This window comes from Lytechinus pictus, chromosome 11, assembly GCF_037042905.1.
Source record: "Lytechinus pictus isolate F3 Inbred chromosome 11, Lp3.0, whole genome shotgun sequence".
NCBI lineage: Eukaryota > Metazoa > Echinodermata > Echinoidea > Temnopleuroida > Toxopneustidae > Lytechinus > Lytechinus pictus.
Genome location: NC_087255.1, coordinates 32464596 through 32487538, shown reverse-complemented (window position 1 = coordinate 32487538; position 22943 = coordinate 32464596). Strand labels below are relative to the sequence as shown.

At 37.7% G+C, this 22943-nt stretch overlaps 1 protein-coding gene across 1 annotated transcript in view; it reads left to right on the top strand.

The window, feature by feature from the left end:
• LOC129272145 (FRAS1-related extracellular matrix protein 1-like) overlaps positions 1-21466 on the top strand; it is a 33618-nt gene extending 12152 nt beyond the window's left edge. Inside the window, exons 4-11 of the mRNA XM_064106367.1 lie at positions 2926-5499; positions 6227-6579; positions 6961-7988; positions 11001-11153; positions 12546-12744; positions 15426-15510; positions 15738-15823; positions 16368-21466. Coding sequence (XP_063962437.1) covers positions 2926-5499; positions 6227-6579; positions 6961-7988; positions 11001-11153; positions 12546-12744; positions 15426-15510; positions 15738-15823; positions 16368-16570 — 4681 coding nt within the window. The 3' untranslated portion in view covers positions 16571-21466. The remainder of the gene's footprint in view (positions 1-2925; positions 5500-6226; positions 6580-6960; positions 7989-11000; positions 11154-12545; positions 12745-15425; positions 15511-15737; positions 15824-16367) is intronic.
• Positions 21467-22943: the final 1477 nt, after the last annotated feature.

Here is a 22943-nt window from a genome sequence, read left to right as displayed (position 1 = left end):
TTCTGCAGTTCTTTAAGTTTGAAACTAGTTCAGGGTTTGTATTTCTAGGACACAAGTTCATCAAGGTCAGAAAGAAATAAAGCAGGAAGTAGACTGGGCTCACTCGATGTTTAGTCTGGGTTCATAATGAGGTTATTTCTGGCTACAATCTGTTTACTTAGATTAGGACCCCGTAATATAAAGCTTAGAAATTGATTGTGGAGCTAATATTAAACATTGATCATACATAATAATCCAATGGAATCAATCACAAAAAGCAGCCCCATTATGTTGCAGGGCCCGGAAGGATAAACTACTATGTAATCAAATATTCTATTCATGGAAGCTATTTTGAGATTTATTGTAATAGAACAAGTCATATCATCTCTTACTTTGATTATACTGACCTATTAAAAAAGGAATTTAATTCGACTTTGTACATGTGTATGAATATTTTCTAGAAGATACACTTCATACCTGATGTGGTAATCCCTTCAGCAGCCTATACAGCAAGATATGTTGGGATGTATACAGTCATTTAGCTTTTTATTTATTTTTGTGTGTGTGGACAACTGGACAAAATACATCGACAGTTGGCCTACATGTACATCTATTGTTCGTCACAAGATTATAAATTATTCATCTGAAGTTGATTATCACAGTTCTCTCATATACCATGTGCAATCAATGTAGCAAATGTTACATGACATTTGCATTTTCAGACCTGCCAACCAGTACGTTTTAGCCGTATTTAGTACGTCTTTGTAACCAAAATACGGCAGTACGTTTTTTCTTTGAAAAATACGATTTTTGTAAAAAAAAAAAAAAAAAAAAAATTAATTTATTGAGAAAAATAATCTCTATATGTCTCTATTTCATAAAACGTACACAAATATGGTTATTAGATCAATGTAATTTCAGGTAACTTTTTTTTTTCAATCATTTTGTTAAAACCAGGGTGAAGATATACACATGTTTTAATATTTTTTTTTCCATCTGCAAGAGCAGTGCGCATTTTACATGTAGCTTGCATGCAGCTTGAGCGCCGCGATGAGCGAGTGCGCCAAGTATTTTATTATGAAATACACTTTTTTTTGGAAAATAAAGTGTTTTTTTTCACAGAATACAGTTTTTCATTCCCAGAGGTTGGCAGGTCTGCATTTTTGCAAGGATTTTTTATTTTACTTAAAATGACGAGATTATCATGATGGATTTGAAAATTGCAAAAAATAAAATCACTGAAATAGCAGCTCTAGCTCTTATTCTGTATTTTACGTGCCCATTTACAGCAATGGTCTGACTTCTCAGATTATCGAAGGTTAGGTTATTCATTCTTAAATTGAAGTAGCTATGTGAGTAATATTCTTAAAGGGTAAAAGTTTGAAGTTGTTTCCGAGAGAAGTTTATAATATTAATTTGATACATACATGTACACGAAATTGCCATTGAAGCTTGTTTCACAAACCGAAGTGAAAAACATGACTGGGTCCGGTTTGGTACTTAATGATTATGATACATGAAGCATTTATTCATTCCAACTTACAGTGTTACTGATCATGACATGACAATATTTTTCTTAAATAACACAGCTGTTTATTACTTTGAAATATATTTATTTCTTGTTTGCAAAGAAGTTTAAATGAAATAATTACATAGGATTCATACATACCAGCATGTATGAAACATATCCCAATTTTTGCCACTGTCAAGTAAAAAATGAACACTGAATAAGATCCCCAGAGACAAAAAAGCACTAAAGAAAAAAGGAGTATCAATCCTACATGTTCATGGTGAAGAGACTTTAACAGCATGAAATAGCCACTGGTGACCTTGTCTGTCAATTCTAATACTCTACATAATTGAAAAGATTAAGGTGTGAGTATGAGTCAGGACTTTCTACACTGGTCTTAGTAGTGGTGGATTTAAGGCGGTAGATGGGGGGGGGGGGGGGCATTTTCTCTGGAAAAAATGGACAAGCAAGCACAAATCAAGATGTTCATCACCACTTATGTGTGAATTATTTGGGAGTCATTATTTGTTTTGAAAAGTAAAGAAAAGAATTATGGGGGGGGGGGGCACTTGCCCCCTGTGGCCCCCTGGTATTGTCATTGGTTCTACTATTACTAGGTGTATTTTAACAGCTGTTGATGTTTGCTGCTGAAACATTACAAATCTGTGACCTGCGTCTTCCTGAATGAAATTTATCGATTCAATACCTCAATAGAGTTTTATGTTCCATTAATTAATCTGTAAACAAAGTCTTTCAGACTCTGATATCACTGTTCATGAATATTGATTGGTAGATTGATTTTGTTTTAGTCTGTTAATGTATTTTTTGGGGGGAGGTGTATTCTTCTCAATTTCCCAGAATAAATGTATTGAAATAAAACATTCTTTTATTCTTAGAATTTGGTAAACATGTTGCTCAACCCTAAATAATTTGTTGCTATAAACTTTACCCAGTGAGAGTAACATTACCATAAATGCATGCAGAAAATGAAATTAAGTCAGTCTGTACTGATAATAAACCTTCCAAAATCAAACAGTTGTGAATAAGGTAGGCCTACTGTAACTTGGTAATATTCCTGGGTCCCGCAACACAAATAATAGCGCTCAATTGCTAATTTGAAAGAATTCTTATTGGCTCCTAGTCGGTCTACTGAGCAACATGTGCATGTAACAATGATCTTGATAGGGGATTAGGGCATTTCATTTAACGATCAATCACTAACCTTTGTGTTAGGGAGCCCTGGTCCAGTAACTATACATTATGTTTGGTTTTTTTTTAAAGCTGGAATGTTGATATTTTGTATTTTGTATTGTCTCAAGGAGGTTTTTTTTCAACCTTGTTCTTGCTGTTACAATAGATTTTTACCAGGTCCATGGAAAGCAGTGGTGGTAAGCCTATGCTGATTGTGCATTTTCTTTCTATTTTTCTCTTTACAGCTACATGAGTGATGGTTCTGAGTCTTCCAGTGACCAGTTCACAGTGAGCCTGTCAGATGGTGTCCACTCCATCACTGAGATTGTCACCATCAACGTCATACCAGTCAACGATGAAGTTCCGGCCTTGCTACCAGGTCTGGAGTCAGAACTGACTATTCCAGAGGGAGGGAGTGTGACTATTGGATCAGATGTCCTCTCAGCAACTGACCCAGACACCAATGACCTGCTGCTACATTACATTGTAGTGATGCACCCCCTCAGGGGTGTACTCTTAAAGGATGGGGTGATTGTGAATAGGTTTTCCCAGAGGGACGTCAACAGGGGGAAGATAGTTTATGAACACACTGGTGGAGAGACGGGTCTTAGTAATATCCAAGATGTGATAACGTTTATCGTGTCAGATAAGAGCATTCCATCCAATCCGGACCTTCCAGTGAAAGATGTCATCATCAACATTGCTCCATCTGATGATAGGCCTCCTAGGATAGTCTTTGGGAATCCTTTTTTTGTTAATGAGGGTGAGAAAGCACCGCTGACTGTGGATGTCCTCAGTGCTGTTGATCGAGACTCTCCATTGGGTGACCTGCGGTTCGTCATCACGCGCCAACCTGTCTGGGGCTTTGTAGAGAATGTCCTACCAACACCTGGGTTTGAGAAGAGTAATGCAGGTAAACCTATCACTTCTTTCACCTTCCAAGACATCACTGATGGCAACATCAACTTTGTCCAGTCACCGTCCTCCAGGATGGAGCCCATTAGTGATTCCTTCATGTTATATGTAACCGATGGAGAACACTCCTCACCTAATGTGACATTTGTGGTGAATATCACTCCTCAGAATGATGAAGTGCCAACACTGACGGTCCGCAACTTCACAGTTCACGAAGGGTCGTTCTTCAAGATCCGGACTGATACAATTAATGCGAATGACCTTGATATCCCGATGGATATGCTGATGTTCTCTATAGTAAGGGCACCGGAGCATGGCATGATTATAAACAGAGTGCCCACTCTTGTTGAGAGTCCTACACCAGTCTATGACTTCAATATCAACCAACTTCTCAATACCCTCTCCCTGGCATATGTGCATGATGACTCCGAGTCTACAGAGGATAGGTTTGTGGTTCGGGTAACAGACGGAAAGCATACTGTCCGTAAAACTGTCAACATCACCATCATCCCGGTCAATGATGAGAGTCCAGAGATAATCAAGAATGCAGGCATTAGGATCAGTATTCGTGAGAATCGCATTATATCTTCAGTCATCCTCCGGACGGAAGATAGAGACACACCCGACGATTATCTCGTCTATACCCTGAACTCTCTACCAAGGAGGGGCACCTTGCAGCGCAAGGTTGCTGAGGATACTTGGGAAGACATCACTGACACTCTCACCAACTTTACCCAATGGGATCTCAATCAGAACTTGATACGTTATGTCCATTCTGCAAACTTGGGTTCCAAAGGCATAGACCGATTCTATTTCTCTGTTAGTGATGGTGTCCATTCAACTGGAAAACAGAACTTTAGGATCATGATCCAGAACACCAAACGAGAACCGTTGATCATCACCAATAATGGCCTTCAGCTCGATGAAGGCCAGACAGTCATCATTCCACCAACCATCCTATCTGCAAATGACAACAGTGGGCAGCTGACTGATATTTTATTCAACGTCTTGTCATCTCCAACGCAGGGACACTTGGAGGATGTTGCCAGGCCTGGTATACCTCTCACAACCTTTTCTCAAATGGACATCTTGGGTCAGAGGTTGGTGTATAGACATCTCAGGGTTGATCAAATCAATAACGATGAATTCACATTCAGTGTGACTAATGGATATGAAGTCCGTAACGACACTTTCCAGATCGTTGTTAATCCTGTGGACAATATGTTGCCAGTACTAATGGTCAAAGAAGAGGTGACTGTGGCTCAAAATGGTTTCCAGATCATCTCTCTATCGCAGCTCCATGCTCTTGATCCAGATACCCCAGCATCAAGTGTGTTCTTTGTTGTCACCCAAATGCCTAATTTCGGAACTCTGCTGATTGGTGGCCTTCCTATCGAGCAGAGATTTACCCAACAGGATATTGATAACTATGACATCTCGTATCGACATGACTTTGGACAAGCGGACACTGACGAGTTCTTCTTTGTTGTTGAAGATGGCACCAACAGGGGATTCTTGACTGGTGGCAACATCCAGTACGAGCCGGTGCGCTTCCAGATCAACATCAACATTGTGGATTCCTCACCTCCCGAAATCATCACCAACGTTGGTCCGACCAAGATGCAGACAATGCTTGATAGGACAGGATTTGTCTTCTCCAACATGAATCTCCAAGCTGTGGATGACTGTTCTGCAGATGACGTGACATACTCTGTGGTGAAAGATCCCATGTTTGGTCATCTCGAATATGTTGACACCTTCCAGAGGATACAAGGACGTTTCGTCCAGACAGACATCAACAACAAGAGAGTGATGTATGTAATGAGGGACAATGCCAGAGCAGCCAATGATAGCTTTATGTTTGATGTTTGGGATTGCCATGGAAACAGTTTGAAAAATCAGAGGTATGTCTATCGGTGCCATTTGCGCTGTAGGTTATAAACCAATTTGAAGGCTGATGGTACTCTGTTGGCATCACAATTACTGTAGTACCTTTGCATTCCTATGCTCTAGTGCCCCTAAAATATTGGACAAAAGACAAAGCCTAGAGTATACATGGTAATGCTGTGCTTGTACTGTCAACAGTCTTCTGTACCCAAAATTAAGCCTTGAGATAAGTCTATTTGTTACATATTGGCGGTGTAGAAAAAATGTCTCGTTATGTTAGGGGATGACCTTAATTCATACCATTCAGTCACTACCTTTTTAAATTCTTGTCAATAGCTAAAAGACGTGAGATTCAATTGAACTAAATTTTAATAATAATATGAAAACCATTTCTAATCCTGCAATTGTACATTTGCAGATATTAATTTGCATAAATATACATATACTGAGCCTAATTGTGTTATAAAAACATTATGGATACCACTGATATTGCCTTGAAAAAAATTATAAGATTGAACTACACTGTGTGTTGGAAGTCAGCCCCAGTATTAAACATGGACACCAGACATGAATTGGTGCTATGTGCTGTAATGTGCTTGAGAAAACATGGGCTAGGATATAAATATGGAAAATAGGCATTGTGCAGACTTAAAACATGTTCAAAAGATTAAGACAAGACTAAAGACTAATAAATGGGACAAAAGCTTTCTTTTTAAGCCAGAATGATACTGTATCCTCACCCAGGTTTTCTATGCACTGGTCTGTGGTGATGTTCTCTCGTCCTCAGTTCATGGTCTGTGAGTCCGACGGCACTCTCTCCATCCCAATCATCCGGATCGGCAACCAGCTACTGTCTTCCTTCGTCAGTCTGGAGCTCCAGGACTTGACAGCCACCAGCGGGTTGGACTACCAACCGAGCCGGGCGAGGCTTCTCCAGTTTGACCCAGCCATTACTTCGGTGGCATGGGATGCTGTCCTGATGGCGGATGACCTAGAGGAAACGAGAGAGCGGTTCAGGCTGACTCTGGTCGATCCAGTCAATGCGGTGATCGGAGAGTACAACAGGATTACGGTTGTCATCAAGGATTCTAAGAATGGTTAGTTGGATCTCCCGTTCTGACACTGGTTTCCATTCAGGAACTTTCAAGAGATTAAGAATTTGTGTCCTAGAGTAAATATTTGGCAAGTGTTATTACTACATGATCATTACGTGAATGCGACCATCAGATTGAGCATTGATAGAGTCACTGCTAATTAGCAAAGCACCTTGGACTTTCATATAAATGCAAGTTTTAGAACAGAATCGAGATTGATTAGCAGGTTAGTATGAAAGTCATATTTCTTTACGATGGTCATGAAATTCCTTTGAGTTTATGATATAACTATTTTTGGAAAACAAGTAGGTGCCTGTTGATGGAGATGGGGGATATTGGCTAATACTTTAAAAATGTTCTGTGATTTACCCCTTCTCATCGTAGGTGTGTGCAAGAGTTCCCCAACTGATGTGCAACCTTCAGTGGATATTCCAGGATGTTGTGGAGATCAATCAGGAATAGTGGATCACCAGCTTGTTCCAGTTCCGGGAATACCACCACAGGATCCATACCCTTACAATCCAGATGCTGGATCTGGTCCTTACAACCCTGGAGTAGGTCCGGATGGTGGACCAGGATTAAGACCTGGGCCCTACAATCCTGGTGAAGGCCCTGGACCAGGACCATACAATCCTGAGGCTGTACCAGATGGAGGAATAGTTGGTGGACCTGATTTGGGACCAGGTCCTTACAACCCTGGGGGACCTTCAGTTCCAGGACAAGGTCCCTACAATCCTGGTGGGGACCCAATTTTTAGACCAGGACCATATGACCCATACCAACCTGGAGTAGGTGACCCAGTCTTTAATGAAGGAAGTCTGGTTGATGCTGACCCTGCAATCAATGATGGACCACCAGTGCAGTATCCTCCAGGAGCACCTAGGGTTGAGCAACAGCCATTTGATCCTTATGCAGAAGAGACCTGGTACAGATATCCATTTGGTGTTGGATATGATGGCACAGATGGGACTCGCTATGAGGGACCATATGGGTCACAGCCTATTATTGTTGAACCACTCCCGGATCAGAACTGCTGCGAGGATGGATTAGTCCAGCCAGGGAGTGGAACGCAGCCGGGTGTTCCTAATCCTAACTTTAATCCAAACCAGCAGGGCAACTTGTATCCGATAGGTAACCCCAATCCATACCCACAAGGACAGCCATCTTCACCCGGGAACCCTCCCAGTCACGGCCCATCAACTAATTTTGAGCAGCCATTTGTCCCTCCTGGTCCTGGAGGCTATCCTCCCCCTCAAGGAGGAGTGGAACCTGACCAACCTCCAGTCGCACCTGATGGAGATGTTAGACTGTACCATGCCACAGTAGGGGGTGCTGGTGGCCAGACGCATGTTGTACCCATACTACTTGCAGATAATCGACCAGGGCAGCTGGAGGAGGATCAACCACCAGAAGTAAATACTAACCTTGCATTAATTTGTAAGGATATTGAACTTTTATAATCACATAGAAATTTGTCAGATGGTTTTAGAGAGCAGAGTGTTAATATGATGAGCCAATGACTTCTTCATTGTTTATTTGACTCCAAGTAAACCCTTTACCAAGACCAGATGCTACACTTTATTGTGAACTGAATTCAGTATTTTGTCCTAGTTTAAACGTTTATCAATTATGACATATCTGGATATTTGATTCCATCTAGCTGTAATATCACAATAAGGAAACAAATTTTCCCTCATAAGTAGTTGCGATAGTGTTAATTTACAACGGTAGGGTAAATTGTTTGCTAGATTTGACATTTTTACAACCCTTTCCAGAAGGAAGGGGGTACGTGTCTCAATTCTATATATACAGTGCGTATAAAAAAAAATGGGACAGATTTGAAAAGTCTATAAAATTTGTGTTTCAAATTATGATCTCTATATTTTGGTGTCAATAGGTGCTCTGAAGTCTTATCCTTCAAATGCCATTACAATAATATAGTTTCGTTCATGCTTGAGCGAACACAGAATGTTTTTGTCTGGGGTTAAAAAAGAGACTTGCGCCAAATTGGCATAAAATGATAAATATGATGGTCGAACATCTGGCTAATCAGCAGACTTCCTCTTAACCTTTCCATTATCTATGCCATAATTTTCAAATTCTGCAGTCAAAATTCATTTCCAAATCTTCTTATATGCACGAATAGATCTGTTGTTCCTTTTTAAAATGTTTTCTTTTAGCTTGGGATATTCCTTCTTTAGGCAAGAACAATTTTTTTTTAAAGAGAAGTATGGGAGAGCGTGTTTTTTTCAATTCCTTTCATTGTGTGCTACAAAGGTTATGGTGCGTTTGTACAGTGGCATACTGATGAGTGGGGGCTCGGGGTGACCCCCCCCCCAAAAAAAAAAAATTATGACCCCAAGAAAAAAAAGTGGAAAGGAAAATAACAGAAAACATAGAAATTGAAATATGATATCATTTACTGAATATTATGTCAAAATCACAAAATTTGATGTTTTATTAAAAAAGTGGAAATTTTTGCTTGCTCGCTTCACAACTTTTTAATACATTTTACCCGATCTGCCATATCTTGTTCCTTTAAAATTGACTCAATACACCATTGCCATTGAAAGACATGAATCCTTTCCTGTTTGTACTGTCAAGCACAATTAAATTTGGTGAAGGATTCAATAACCCCTTGAAAATGTCTTTTATAGGTACCATAACATAATTTTGTTTCACATACCAGTAATAAAAGGATTTGAATAATTACAAATTCTCCTATTAAATAATGCAAATCTTGTTACTTAGGTTGAAAAAAGGGTCTTCTTTTCTTACTTCTGAAGGAAAATTCAAAGGTAAAAGAAATTTAAATGAAAAACGAAATAATTCAGGTAAATAAATAAATTTGTAAATAAAATTTGACAGCATAATTCGAAAAGTATGGCAAAGATAATGAAAAGATTAAGAGGAAGTCTGCTGATTAGCCAAAAGTCTAATCATCAAATTCCTAATTTCTGCCATCTTGGCGCAAGCCTCTTTTTGAACCCCCGACAAAAACGTCCCGTGTTTGCTCAAGCATGAACAAAATTTATTTTTTTAAATGGCATTTCAAAGATAAGATTTCAGAGCATCTATTAACATCAAAATATAGATATAATAATTTGAAACAAATTTTTTATAGACTTTTCAAAACTGTCCCGTTTTTTGTCTCACCTGCATAGCAGAGTGAGACTATAGGTGCCGCTTTTCCGACGGCGGCGGCGGCGGCGTCAACACCAAATCTTAACCTGAGGTTAAGTTTTTGAAATGACAGCATAACTTAGAAAGTATATGGACCTAGTTCATGAAACTTGGCCATAAGGTTAATCAAGTATTACTGAACATCCTGCCTGAGTTTCATGTCACATGACCATGGTCAATGGTCATTTAGGGTCAATGAACTTAGACCATGTTGGGGGAATCAATATCAAAATCTTAACCTAAGGTTAAGTTTTTGAAATGTCATCATAACTTAGAAAATATATGGACCTAGTTCATGAAACTTATACATAAGGTTAATCAAGTATCACTGAACATCCTGCATGAGTTTCACGTCACATGACCAAGGTCAATGGTCATTTAGGGTCAATGAACTTTGGCCGAATTGGGGGTATCTGTAGATTTACCATCATAACTTTAAAAGTTTATGGATCTGATTCATGAAACTTGGACATAATAGTAATCAAGTATTACTGAACATCCTGTGCAAGTTTCAGGTCACATGATCAAGGTCAAAGGTCATTTAGGGTCAATGAACTTTGGTCAAATTGGGGTATTTGTTGAATTACCGCCATAACTTTGAAAGTGTGTTGGTCTAGTTCATAAAACTTGGACATAAGAGTAATGAAGTATCACTGAACATCCTTTGCGCATTTTAGGTCACATGACCAAGGTCAAAGGTCAATGAACTTTGGCCATAATGGGGGTATCTGTTGAATTACCATCATAACTTGGAAAGTTGATGGATCTTTCTCTTGAAACTTGGACATAAGAGTAATCAAGTATCACTGAACATCCTGTGCGAGTTTCAGGTCACATGATCAAGGTCAAAGGTCATGTAAGGTCAATGAACTTTGGCCACGTTGGGGGTATTTGTTGAATTACCATCATATCTCTATAAGTGTATGGGTCTAGTTCATAAAACGTGGAAATAAGAGTAACCAAGTATCACTGAACATCTTGTGCGAGTTATAGTAGTTTTCAAAATCAGCACTGCTGCTATATTGAATCGCGTGATGCAGGTGAGACGGCCAGAGGCATTCCACTTGTTTAGATATGCACTGTACAATATATAAAGTAGTTTGTTGGATTTCAAAAAAGTTTATTCTCTGCAATATATTGAAATTCCCTTTTTTCCAATATCAAAAGAGATGTGTTCTAAAGAATCACAAACTTGACATTAAAACACAAACGATATCATTTCATTTTCCCCTTTTGCACAGTCAGAAGTGAGCAATGTTTTTCTTCCGACCGTGGTCCGAGGAGTCCAGAGACCAAGACTTACACCTGGCGATCCCTCAGGGGGCAGTTCCCCTGTCAATCCAAGACAGTTTCCTCTAGGTCAAGGCAATGCACAGGTGGCCTCAAACAATCAGGTAGAATTAATAATTATGTAGTATTTCCCTCTTTAAAGCCTTTAAAGATTGCTCCAAATCTTTCTTGTATCATTGAGATGCTAAGATACTTTTCTTTTGATATTTTGTTCACCTATGTTTCTGTAGAAATGAGAAATATAGAAATATTTGATGACATAAGTAAATCAAACACTTTAACCCTGAAAATACTGGGCTATATTGATGCTATTGATAGGATTTGGGGATGAATCTGCTACCTGTTTTATTTTCAGGGTTGAAAATGGAAGGAAAGAATGGAAATACTGCCTGAAGAGTGATCTGATAATATTGATATCTGATGAAAACTTCCACTTTAATGGTTTCTTATGAGAAAACATTGTTGACAGTAGGCCTGTTTTGAAAGTCCATTTTTGATGCACGTGTACACGGCGTGTTTTTCGGTCGTGTACACGTTGTAAACACTGTGAGAGCGAGTTATGTTTTCATGTTGACACGGACCCGCATCAACATGTCAATGTAACATAAAAAGGGGTCTATGTAGCCTTAGTCACAATTATAAAGCTTACCTGAGAAGTTAGAAGTATCAATCCACAAAAATTGGCGCAATTAAAAAGTTTACTCAGCTTAGCAGCTTATTAAATTAATAAAGAATGCAAAAGAAAATCAGTGCAGGGCCCTAGCTAGCGCCGACGTTCGTTGGATGTGCATTTTGTATACTGTACCGTACGTGCATGCACAGATCGCTGCAGAATTAAGTGAACTGAAGTTATCGATTGATTTTCATTATTTTATTGCCAATTTGAGGAGCGTTTGTTCGTAGGCTTGTAGCACATGTGTACCAGCCTATAACGCGTAACTTGTAGCAATGATCGCTGTCGCAATTGTTGATTCTCAAATTGGCTCTGAGTGTGATTGAGCAACGCTTTCGAGACCGGAGCAGACCCATTTCGTGGTACAAAAACTTGAGTTTCAAGAATAAATGTGGATTAAATCTGCGATTTTGGAAGTAAACTCACTCTAGGTTAATTGAAATATATTGACATATTAGTGATCAAAACATGTGCAGTGTCTGAGAAGTAAGAATTAATGTGAGGATGTGAGCTTGTTCACTGACTTTACAGTCCCATGCATGCTTTATGCAGATGCTACCGTGTATACGGTGATGGAATTTAGTGCACGTGCACTGACTTGACCGTGCGTGTACACGTGTACCCGAAACGGGCCTAGTTGACAGTGCTAGGTTGTTCTTTTGATTTGAAGAAGTTAGATAAACTTAAATGTTTGCATTTATTCATTCAGTGAGGAACCTGGAGAGGTCAAGATCTTTACTCAATGTATTTCACATAGATTTCCTTACACTGTCCATTTAGTACATAGTATATACAACTAAATGCATCTCTATCCACTTCCTAGCCCCCTCCAGATGCTGAGTCCCTGTTTCCTTTCCCCTGCACCCCGGCCAACAGAGGAGAGATCAGACAGGATGCAGACTCAGGGAGCTTGGCCAAGTGTGATGGCACGTACTGGGTGGAGTTTGATATATCACAGCTTGTGAGAGCTATCACTGGCACTGCTACGGGAACTGATTATGATAACGGGCAGTGTGAAAGAGGTAGGTGTCATTTTATTTATTAGTTTCCACTTCACGATAAAATCATTTCATAATAATAATAATAGGCATTTATATAGCGCCATCTATCTAAAAATATTTTATTCCGAGGCACGATGTTATTATTATTATTACCCCGGCTTGAGCTCGAGCTGCCTTTTAGCTCTCATGCATTCAAGGAATTAATCCTGCTGGGTACCCATTCACCTCACCTGGGTTGAGTACAGCACAATGTGGATAAATATCATACTCTATTATATTCCTTATTTTAGGGAAAGGTCATTTTTCAAAAGTGCTCATTTTGATATTACAGCACAAATAGAAACAATTAAAAAGGGCATGAAAAATCTCCAAGAGCAGTGAACAGGGAGGGCATCTGAGGTTAAGGACTAGGATGGTCTTGAATTGATATAAGTACAATCAAACACGGTAGTATATATATCCTTGGTGGGAGGATCATAGGAAGCATATGAATGCCTTGTTGGAAATGATCCCCACAAAAAGAAGTCTGAGTTAAGGCTTTTTCTTTTCTTCAGGTCCTTGTTGCATAAGACTTGCCATTGATTGTAACTTTGATATCAATTATATCTCCCATGGAAACCAAGATTTGGATTGGCTGGTGTGCCCTTAACTATTTGTTGTTAGAATTGGTAGCAGAGTTTACTATCAAATGAAAGTTGAACTGCATTGGTGATATAATCCAAGAATTTAAACTTTTGATCCAAATGCAAAACAAAATTTGGTAAAAAGATTTATCTCGAAATTTTCAACTGTATACTTCAGTCTTCTTCAGGGATATGACTTGTCTGATTCTCACCGGAAGTGACGTCACGGCAAAGAACTGAGTCATAAATTCTCTGAAGTTTATATCGGCCTACTTCAAGGTTCAGCGAAGGTTGGTGCGCCCTTATGTAGATGGCTTTCTTCACTCCTCTCTCAAACCATCTATCCTCCCTGTCTAGGATCTCCACCTTGTGGAGGTCCATGGTATGTCCCGGGGATTCAATATGAATGTGCTGAGAAACTTCAGATGACACAGAGCTCGGGCGACGATGTTCCAAATATCTAGTCTTGAGGGAACGTTCCGTTTCCCCTATATATGATAATTTGCACACACCACTCATAGTTATTCCTTGGCATGGAATCCTATATATCACACCAGTAAGTTTCTTCTTTTCAGTCTTGTCTTTGGGAGCTTCAAGGAATTGCTTCAAAGTTCTAGTTGGTTTGAAGCACACTCTAAAACCGTGTTTCTCAAAGTTCCGTTTAAGTGCTTCCGATAGACCCTTGATGTAGGGCAGAACGACTGACCCTTTCGTAGTAGTGGTTGACTTTCGAGTAGGTTTATTATTGACCTTTGGGTCGCTCACTCTATCAATAGCCCACCTGGGATATCCACACTTCGAAAGGGCCTTAGAGAGGTTCTCTTCTCTTCAATGATTTCCTCTTGTTCCATGACTATTGTTTCTGCTTGATTGAGCAAAGTGTAGCTCACACCTAATTTATGTTCTAGTGGATGATTAGATTGGAAGTTCAAATATTGGTCCATATGGGTTCTTCCATGGTGAATTTGATATCCGGATCAACGGAGTTGAGATAAGCGGTAAGCCTTCAGAATCATGGTTTTAGAGTGTGCTTCAAACCAACTAGAACTTTGAAGCAATACCTTGTAGCTCCCAAAGACAAGACTGAAAAGAAGAACCTTACTGGTGTGATAAATAGGATTCCATGCCAAGGAATTACTTTGAGTGGTGTGTGCAAAGAATCCTACATAGGGGAAACAGAACATTCCCTGAAGACTAGGTTTTTGGAACATCGTCGCCCAAGCTCCGTGTCATCGGAAGTTTCTCAGCACATTCATATTGAATCGCTGGGACATACCGTGGACATTGACAAGGTGGAGATCCTAGACAGGGAGGATATATGGTTTGAGAGAGGATGAAGGAAGCCATCTACATAAGGGTGTACCAACCTTCGCTGAACCGTGACGGAGGCTGATATAAACTTCTGAGAATTTATGACTCGGTTCTTTGCCGTGACGTCACTTCCGGTGAGAATCAGACGAGTCATATCCCTGAAGAAGACTGAAGTATACAGTCGAAAATTTGGAGGTGAATCTTTTTACCAAATTTTGTTTTGCATTTGGATCAAAAGTTTAAATTCTCAGAGTTTACTACATTTTGCTATATTGACAAGTTATTTGATTATGGTAGTTTTATGCAAGAGAGCTCAGTTCTGGTAATGAATATGCATATATACAGTATTATTTTGTTAACAATGCTTACAAAAATATGCTCAAATGAAACTTAATATTTCATTTATCTGGTTTTGACTAGGGAATTTTCCTTCTGTAGGGCTGTATGTGAAAAATTGTGCATTTGGAATAATTTTTATATGGAAATTAATTAATTAAAATAAACATACTTGCAAGAATGTTTTTAAATCCTTTGTATAAAATTGTATAAATTGTAACAAATTATTGGTTCATTCATCTCCTTTGTCCCTTGTAATGCTTTGAAGCATACAATTTGTACCATTCAAGCTTTTCATATAGTTAATGTGAGAAAACATAATTTGATATAGTTTTACAATTTTCACTTAACTATAAGTGTAGTTGATTTGCCTACATATAAATGTGTAAGAGTTATTTTACAAACCTGCATTCATTATTATTTTTTTTTTAGGTTGGAGTTACCATAACAGCAGATGCTTTTTAATATCAAGACATGCTCAGTCATGGAATGAAGCACAGAAGATATGCAGAGAAAGGTGAGTTAATGATTAGAAGAAAAAAGACACAGGATAAGGGAGTAGAATGTTATCATTGAATAAAGTTGAAAGTTAAATATTTTAGAGGGAGCTGTGATTGGAAATAATTTTTGACCCTTTGCAGAATTAGCAAATGTAGGATATTCTTGCAACTGAAACAACCCTCTCTGTTTCCATGTTTTATTATTGACACTGCTTGCCTCCCACGATGTTTTACATATTTATAGGTACAACGGTAATTTGGCAAGCATCTTATCCAAGAGGGAGCTCAAATGGCTTGGTGATTTACTGAATGGAGAAACTGCTTGGATAGGTAAGAAACAACTAAATTTTATTCATTACCAGTGTCTATATTGGGTGTTTATTATAGCTGTATATTATAAGTGCATATTATGAGTGTATATTGGATGTGCATGTTACAGATATTACAAGTGTATATTTAATGTATACATTACAGTTATTAGTACAGGTGTATATTAAAGGTGTATAAAACAGGTGACTGTTGAAGCTATATATTAGAAAAAGGATTGAATCAGCCTTAAAAATAAGTTGAAGAGCATTTTGAGTATATCACATATATCTGCATAGGCTACATATGTCTGTGGTAAAGCAAAAGTTCATGACCAGCCTTACAACTCCCCTTTAGATCCGATGATACAATTCTTTTTCAAGTCTAGAAAAGGATCCCAAAGGCATACATAAGCTGCAATTAATGATTCCGTAACTTATTATAGGTAATCCAGGCTTTCCATTGATATGTACCTCTGGTCACTTGCAGTGTGTTATTGCTTTTCCCAGTCAGCCCAATTTATTCTTATAGATGAAATTTTATTTTTCCTTTTAAAACCAATTTCTAGGTCTAAATGACAAACAAGTTGAGGACCAGTGGGAGTGGGTTTCTGGAGACCCAATCACCTTCTCGAGGTGGTCACCTTCCGCACGAGCATCCAACCGGAGTGATCGATATGACTGCACTTACATCACAGCTAGACTACGATGGTTTGATAAGGATTGCGATACCACTGCGAAGAGCTATGTATGTATGAAGAATGCAGAATGATGGGGGAAGGGGGGGGGGGGCACTCGTTTGAGTGTATGGATTAGGGTGGGGAACCTGTTTAGGATGTCTGTTTTCTTCTCACCCATGTGACTAAAATGCCTTCATCTTCATGAAATGTACATCACAGCTAGACTACGATGGTTTGATAAGGATTGCGATACCACTGCCAAGAGCTATGTATGTATGAAGAATGCAGAATGATTAGGGGGGGGGGGGCACTCCTTTGAGTGTATATATTAGGGTGGGGAACCTGTTTAGGATGTCTGTTTTCTTCTCACCCACATGACTAAAATGCCTTCATCTTCATGAAATGTACATCACAGCTAGACTACGATGGTTTGATAAGGATTGCGATACCACTGCTAAGAGCTATGTATGTATGAAGAATGCAGAATGATTGGGGGGGGGGGGCACTCCTTTGAGTGTATGGATTAGGGTGGGGAACCTGTTTAGGATTTCTGTTTTCTTCTCACCCATGTGACTAAAATGCCTTCATCTTCATGAAATGTACATCACAGCTAGACTACGATGGTTTGATGAGGATTGCGATACCACTGCGAAGAGCTATGTATGTATGAAGAATGCAGAATGATAGGGGGGGGGGCACTTCTTTGAGTGTATGGATTAGGGTGGGGAACCTGTTTAGGATGTCTGTTTTCTTCTCACCCACATGACTAAAATGCATTCAACTTCATGAAATGTACATCACAGCTAGACTACGATGGTTTGATAAGGATTGCGATACCACTGCGAAGAGCTATGTATGTATGAAGAATGCAGAATGATAGGGGGGGGGCACTTCTTTGAGTGTATGGATTAGGGTGGGGAACCTGTTTAGGATGTCTGTTTTCTTCTCACCCACATGACTAAAATGCATTCAACTTCATGAAATGTACATCACAGCTAGACTACGATGGTTTGATAAGGATTGCGATACCACTGCTAAGAGCTATGTATGTATGAAGAATGCAGAATGATTGGGGGGGGGGCACTCCTTTGAGTGTATGGATTAGGGTGGGGAACCTGTTTAGGATGTCTGTTTTCTTCTCACCCACATGACTAAAATGCATTCAACTTCATGAAATGTACATCACAGCTAGACTACGATGGTTTGATAAGGATTGCGATACCACTGCTAAGAGCTATGTATGTATGAAGAATGCAGAATGATTGGGGAAGGGGGGGGTTCTTTGAGTCTCTGGGATGGGTTTTGGAACCCATTCAGGTTGTTTGTGTTCTTCTTGATACAAGTGGGATCTTATAGATGAAGAGCTCTTTGTTTATGAGATCCAAGCCAAAGACATCAGTTATGCACAGTGAAATGAAGTTGGTAAGAATAATGAAATAAAGATTAAGAGATCAGGTGTGTGTTTCAGGAAGAGTTTTGTTAGTGAATTCCTCTGAATGATTCACTCTCATCCAATCAGATGCAAGTATTTCTAGTAGCTTATAACAATAGTCAGTGAATCATGTTTTTAAAGGTTGGAAATATTGTATCAAATGCTAAATTATATTTCATCCCAAATCAGATTGCAAACGGATCGTGTAATGTGCATCAGACTTTATGGGTCTATGTCCGTGCCTTAAGTTTTATTATGCAAGAATTTTGCTCCATTCCATGTATATTTCATATGCCAGTAGATATGCTGCTTAAGTGCAAACTTTTGATAGAATGTCAATTAAGATATGAATGTTTTTAATTTTGTACAAATCATGTCTTAGAAGTAGTGTACAAGCTATGCATATGGATAAAATGGGCATTCTAAATGAAGATAATGATGTTCCTCCCTTTTCAACAATTGCAACAATCTTTTTTTTAAAATTTATTAATATTACTTTGTCATGTTAGTAGGAAAATAACAGAGCCTGGAAGATGACATGACACGTTATATTTCTTTAAAAACTTCTCTCTGTTTATAACTCTTTTAAACGAGTAACTCTTTCCCATGACTTATATATTCTTCCATTGGTTTACTTGAAGAGAGTTATAAGTCATGTGAATGTGTTAATATGTTGAGGAAACGAGTTAGTAAGTTGTTTGAACAAGTTTTTAAAATGAAAACTTTATGTCATCTTTGGGGCTTTGTACAATCATGGACCTATTACAAACGGACATTCAACGAGAGCATTTTATGGCCACCACCTGTTTCCAGCTATCAAAATTGCCGTCACACAGTTAACTTTCTCTTTGAGCTTTTTTTACGAGCGCCAGGGGCGATTGTTTACTCAATCCCTTCTCGGACCATGACAGTCACCGCTCGATCTCTGGCCCTCTTTCAATCAGATGCGGTCATGTAAGCTTGATTGCTGCGATCAGGGAAAGTCCCTGCATTACCTATAATGCAATGCGCAATTTATTTCCGGTTTTCAATACATTATTTCACGCTGTCAATATTGTACAATTGTCGTCTGATCATCAGGAAAAAAATCCTTTTAAATTTCGCCAATCTCTGGAATTTTACACCCGAATGAAAACGAACTTCTGACCGAAGGTAAGCGCGACTATCGACATCAATACTGTCCGAAAAAGATACATTTTAACGTCTTTCCGCACATTTCTGCATCAAATTTTAACTGCTTTTATGCTGGAGATATACTGATTTGCACGGTGATGTCAATGCATTTTGTGAGCGGTTGTTAGCAATGTACGTAAAAAATAGTTTATGCTTGCCTGTTTTCTTGTTTCTGCGATCATTTTCATAGCGCTAATGTTCGCTGCTGTGTGTTGCTTTTGATAAAGTGAACGAACAACATCGCAATGTGTAGGAGCAGCGCACAATTGATTTCCGCTGTCCATCAGTGACAGCGTGTTTTACGACCGGCTTGATGGGCGTCGGCTGCCAGCGCTCTGTTTATAAAAGGATTAGCGGTGACGGTTTTGGGCCCAAAGGAGGGGATTCGTTGAATGTCCAGTTGTAATAGGTCCATGGTACAATGTACTTACACAGACAATTATTTTTATTTTTAACAAAATATTTGGTGCTATCATCGATGTTCATTATCAAAGAGGAGGCTGCTTTGTAGAATTTTAAGGTGCTATTTTTTTAACCACACTGCCAGACAATCAATCGTCAAAACTTTTTTACATAACATTTTTATGTACTATATTGTCATAAAAATCATGGAATGGTACTTAAATCTAAGCAATAACCCATTTTTAAAAATATATATTTAATGTAATCATGATGTGAATGTATTGTAATTTACATTCTTTGTACAAATGTTTTTGATGATAATTTGTAAGTAGCCCTGAAGTTTTATGTTCCAAGTTTTGTTTTTTGCCTTAGGCAGTATCAGCAGCTTTGCTTTGCAATGGATGTCAATTTGTTTGCTTGTGTGCAGAGTTTTAAATTGCATAGTTAATCCTAGTTTACATGAATTATAATGTGTTTTCTGTTGGTATTTATTTCAGATATATTTTTAAAGTTTGTTATTCTATCCTGATTGAAAATAGCCACTATTCACAAAGTAAGTAGGTTAAACCATGACTTTCACCTTGTGGAGTGTAGGATGCTGTTAATTTATTGATGCTCTAGTCTCAGGATTTACCGGTACAGAAAGCTCTAGAAATTGTCATTTTCCAGACATTTCATAATAGTTTGCAGAGTAGATACAAATGCTCTTCAAGTTGCATAAGATTCTAAAATCTGTTTCAGTTTTTCTAATCTCTTGTTTTAAGTTTTGGTTTAACTACTATGACAGGAATCTCTCACAGAAAGGTTTGATTAATTAACTCATTTGATACTTTAATTATTCATAATTGTCTGGGAATAATAACTAGAATAGTTTTTTTCATCATTAGAGCATGAGGAAAGAGTATATTTTGCACAGAAAACACCCGGTGTAAACAATTCTTCTACACTTTTGGCTTCCCATAAACCATGGCTAAAATAAAACTGGATTTCAGAATACAAGCCTAGTACTAGTTTAAACAATGGTTTAATCAGGTATACCTATGTGAATACAGGCCTGTGTGTTTACATGTAGTGTTATATATTTTGTATTTATTTTAGATATATTTTGTATGTTTTTTTTTTTCTTCAAAACTAGAATTTAGCTGCAGGTTTTGTCGCTTTATCTGTCATTGCATTGTACTTTGTTTCCGCAACTTTTACGGTACAATGAATAGTATTTTTTTTTTTTTTCTTTCTTTGCCATCACACAAAATATCAGTTACTGTAAAGAAAAAAACTTCAGCAAATTTTTATCAAGAATGTTGACATATGCAAATCATCACCATGCAAAGTGAATATTGTCTATTTTCCAAGCATGTTTTAAATCCCAGCAGATTTATTTTCAAAAGATTGACTGTTTTAAGCACAATTTAGGACCAAATTGTTCAAAGTAAAATTACATAAGAAAATAGATTTAGAATAAGAGACCGAGACAAAATCTGAAAATATTGCCAGTACTTGGTGTTAACATTACACAATTTGGAGTATGTGGTACATGTAGCTCCGTTATGTTGATGTGTATTTCTCTTAACACAAATAATTCAAGTATATTTTCATATGGAAAGTTATAAACAAGGTAGCTATGTATCTTACATGTATATGTGTGTCTATATGCTGCTACTTACATTTTAACTCTCATTCACACTTCTCGTTTTCGATGTGATTGTACTTCTATACAGATGTAAACAGCCTCATTAGATTCAACAAATGCCTCACTATAATGTATGTACATAATATATTTAGTAAACATAGGTGATTTTAAGAAGCACAATTCAGATCGTCTTCCCGAGCTCCAACGCCTTACGTCAGTTACAAAAACAAATGATCCAATCCAAATTAAAACATTCCTCATGAGATGGAATCTGTCGTCTCAGTTATTCATACTTAATATGCATTGTAGCTTGTGCTTATCATTAAAGTGATTGATATTTATTACAATCTATCTTGTCTTCGTGTCTTATTTCTCTTCATATGGTTTCTTAATGTGCTATAAATTGATCTGGGGTCTGTTTTAAAAAGACTTGTTATAACAACAAAAGCACAATTTCTATAACAAATTTTCTATTAGCCAATCAGATTGAAGGATTTCAGTAGCTTTTAACTGTCATTGCAAATTTATTATAACAAGTTTTGTGAAAAAGGGCACCAGCTCTTCTTCCCACTACTCTCACTCGAAGTATTTCTTCATTTGAAATCCTCACAATTTTTTCCCCTTTAAAATAAACAAAGAGGGGTGTCAAACTTTGTACAAACACATATTTAGACTTTCAGAATTCATGATCTAAACTGCAAAAAAAAAAAATACTTGAAATCTTTGATCTCTCTGTGTACGAAGCAAAGCCTATTTATTGTATTTCAGATAAACAGAATTTTCTTCAATAATTACATGATATTAATGACATTTACAAAACAGACATTACAATAAAATCATAAAACGCAAGGAATTGTACACACGGCTTTGAATTTATAATGTTGATATAGCTATCCTACATTAAGCCAGGCATTTTAAAAAGATGTATACAATAATAATTGAAAGCATTTTGGAAATCTTCCTCAACTGACATACACAATTAGACCCCTCAATAAAAATCTAGAAATCTAAAATTGATTATTCATCTCTTCTCTCAGTAATAGTCAATGCGTGCTTAGGATTATCGAGAAGAAAATTTAATTCTCTTTAAAATTATGAACCTCTAGTTATACTTATGCCAACAGGGGAGGGTTATATATTCTTAAAATTAGGAAAATAGAGGTCTAAACTAAAACACTTGCAAGATTTAATGTCGAACCTGTTCTTTGTATTGAATTACATATGCAGTCTATTCTCAAATGGTAAGTCAATAGTGTCTAACTAAATTCTCGTCATGTTTAAATGCTTCAAATTTGACCTTGCCTGAAATTTAAAACAATACAACTCCATGTGAACCATAATCAAAATAGGAGGGTATCATTTACAAGAGATGTATTAACTTCGTCAAAAGTAGAAAAAATTGCCTCTGAATCATAGGTATACTCTATCTTTTTCCTAGTGTATGATCAACAATGTCTGAAATCTTTATATGAAATGAAAGTTGTTTATCTAACAAGGCAATAAGTAATTAAGGTTCGCCATACACTCGTCCATATTCCAAACTGGCTTACTTTATAAAACTGGTCTATAGTTGTGGTTTAAGTATGGATAGCCAATCATGACTCAAATCTGAAATGGTACAGATTCGATTATCAGCTCATCTGCTACTAAGCCCATTCATAACTGTCTGGGAATGATAAACTTTATTTTTTTTGCCATCAAGATAGCATGATGAAAGAACGTAGTAAATAAAAGTAACATATATGTACACAGTTGACAAATTTTTGACATTTTCAGTTTTCCATAATTTCAGCACAGAGTTAAACCATGGCTGGATGGCCCAATGCAC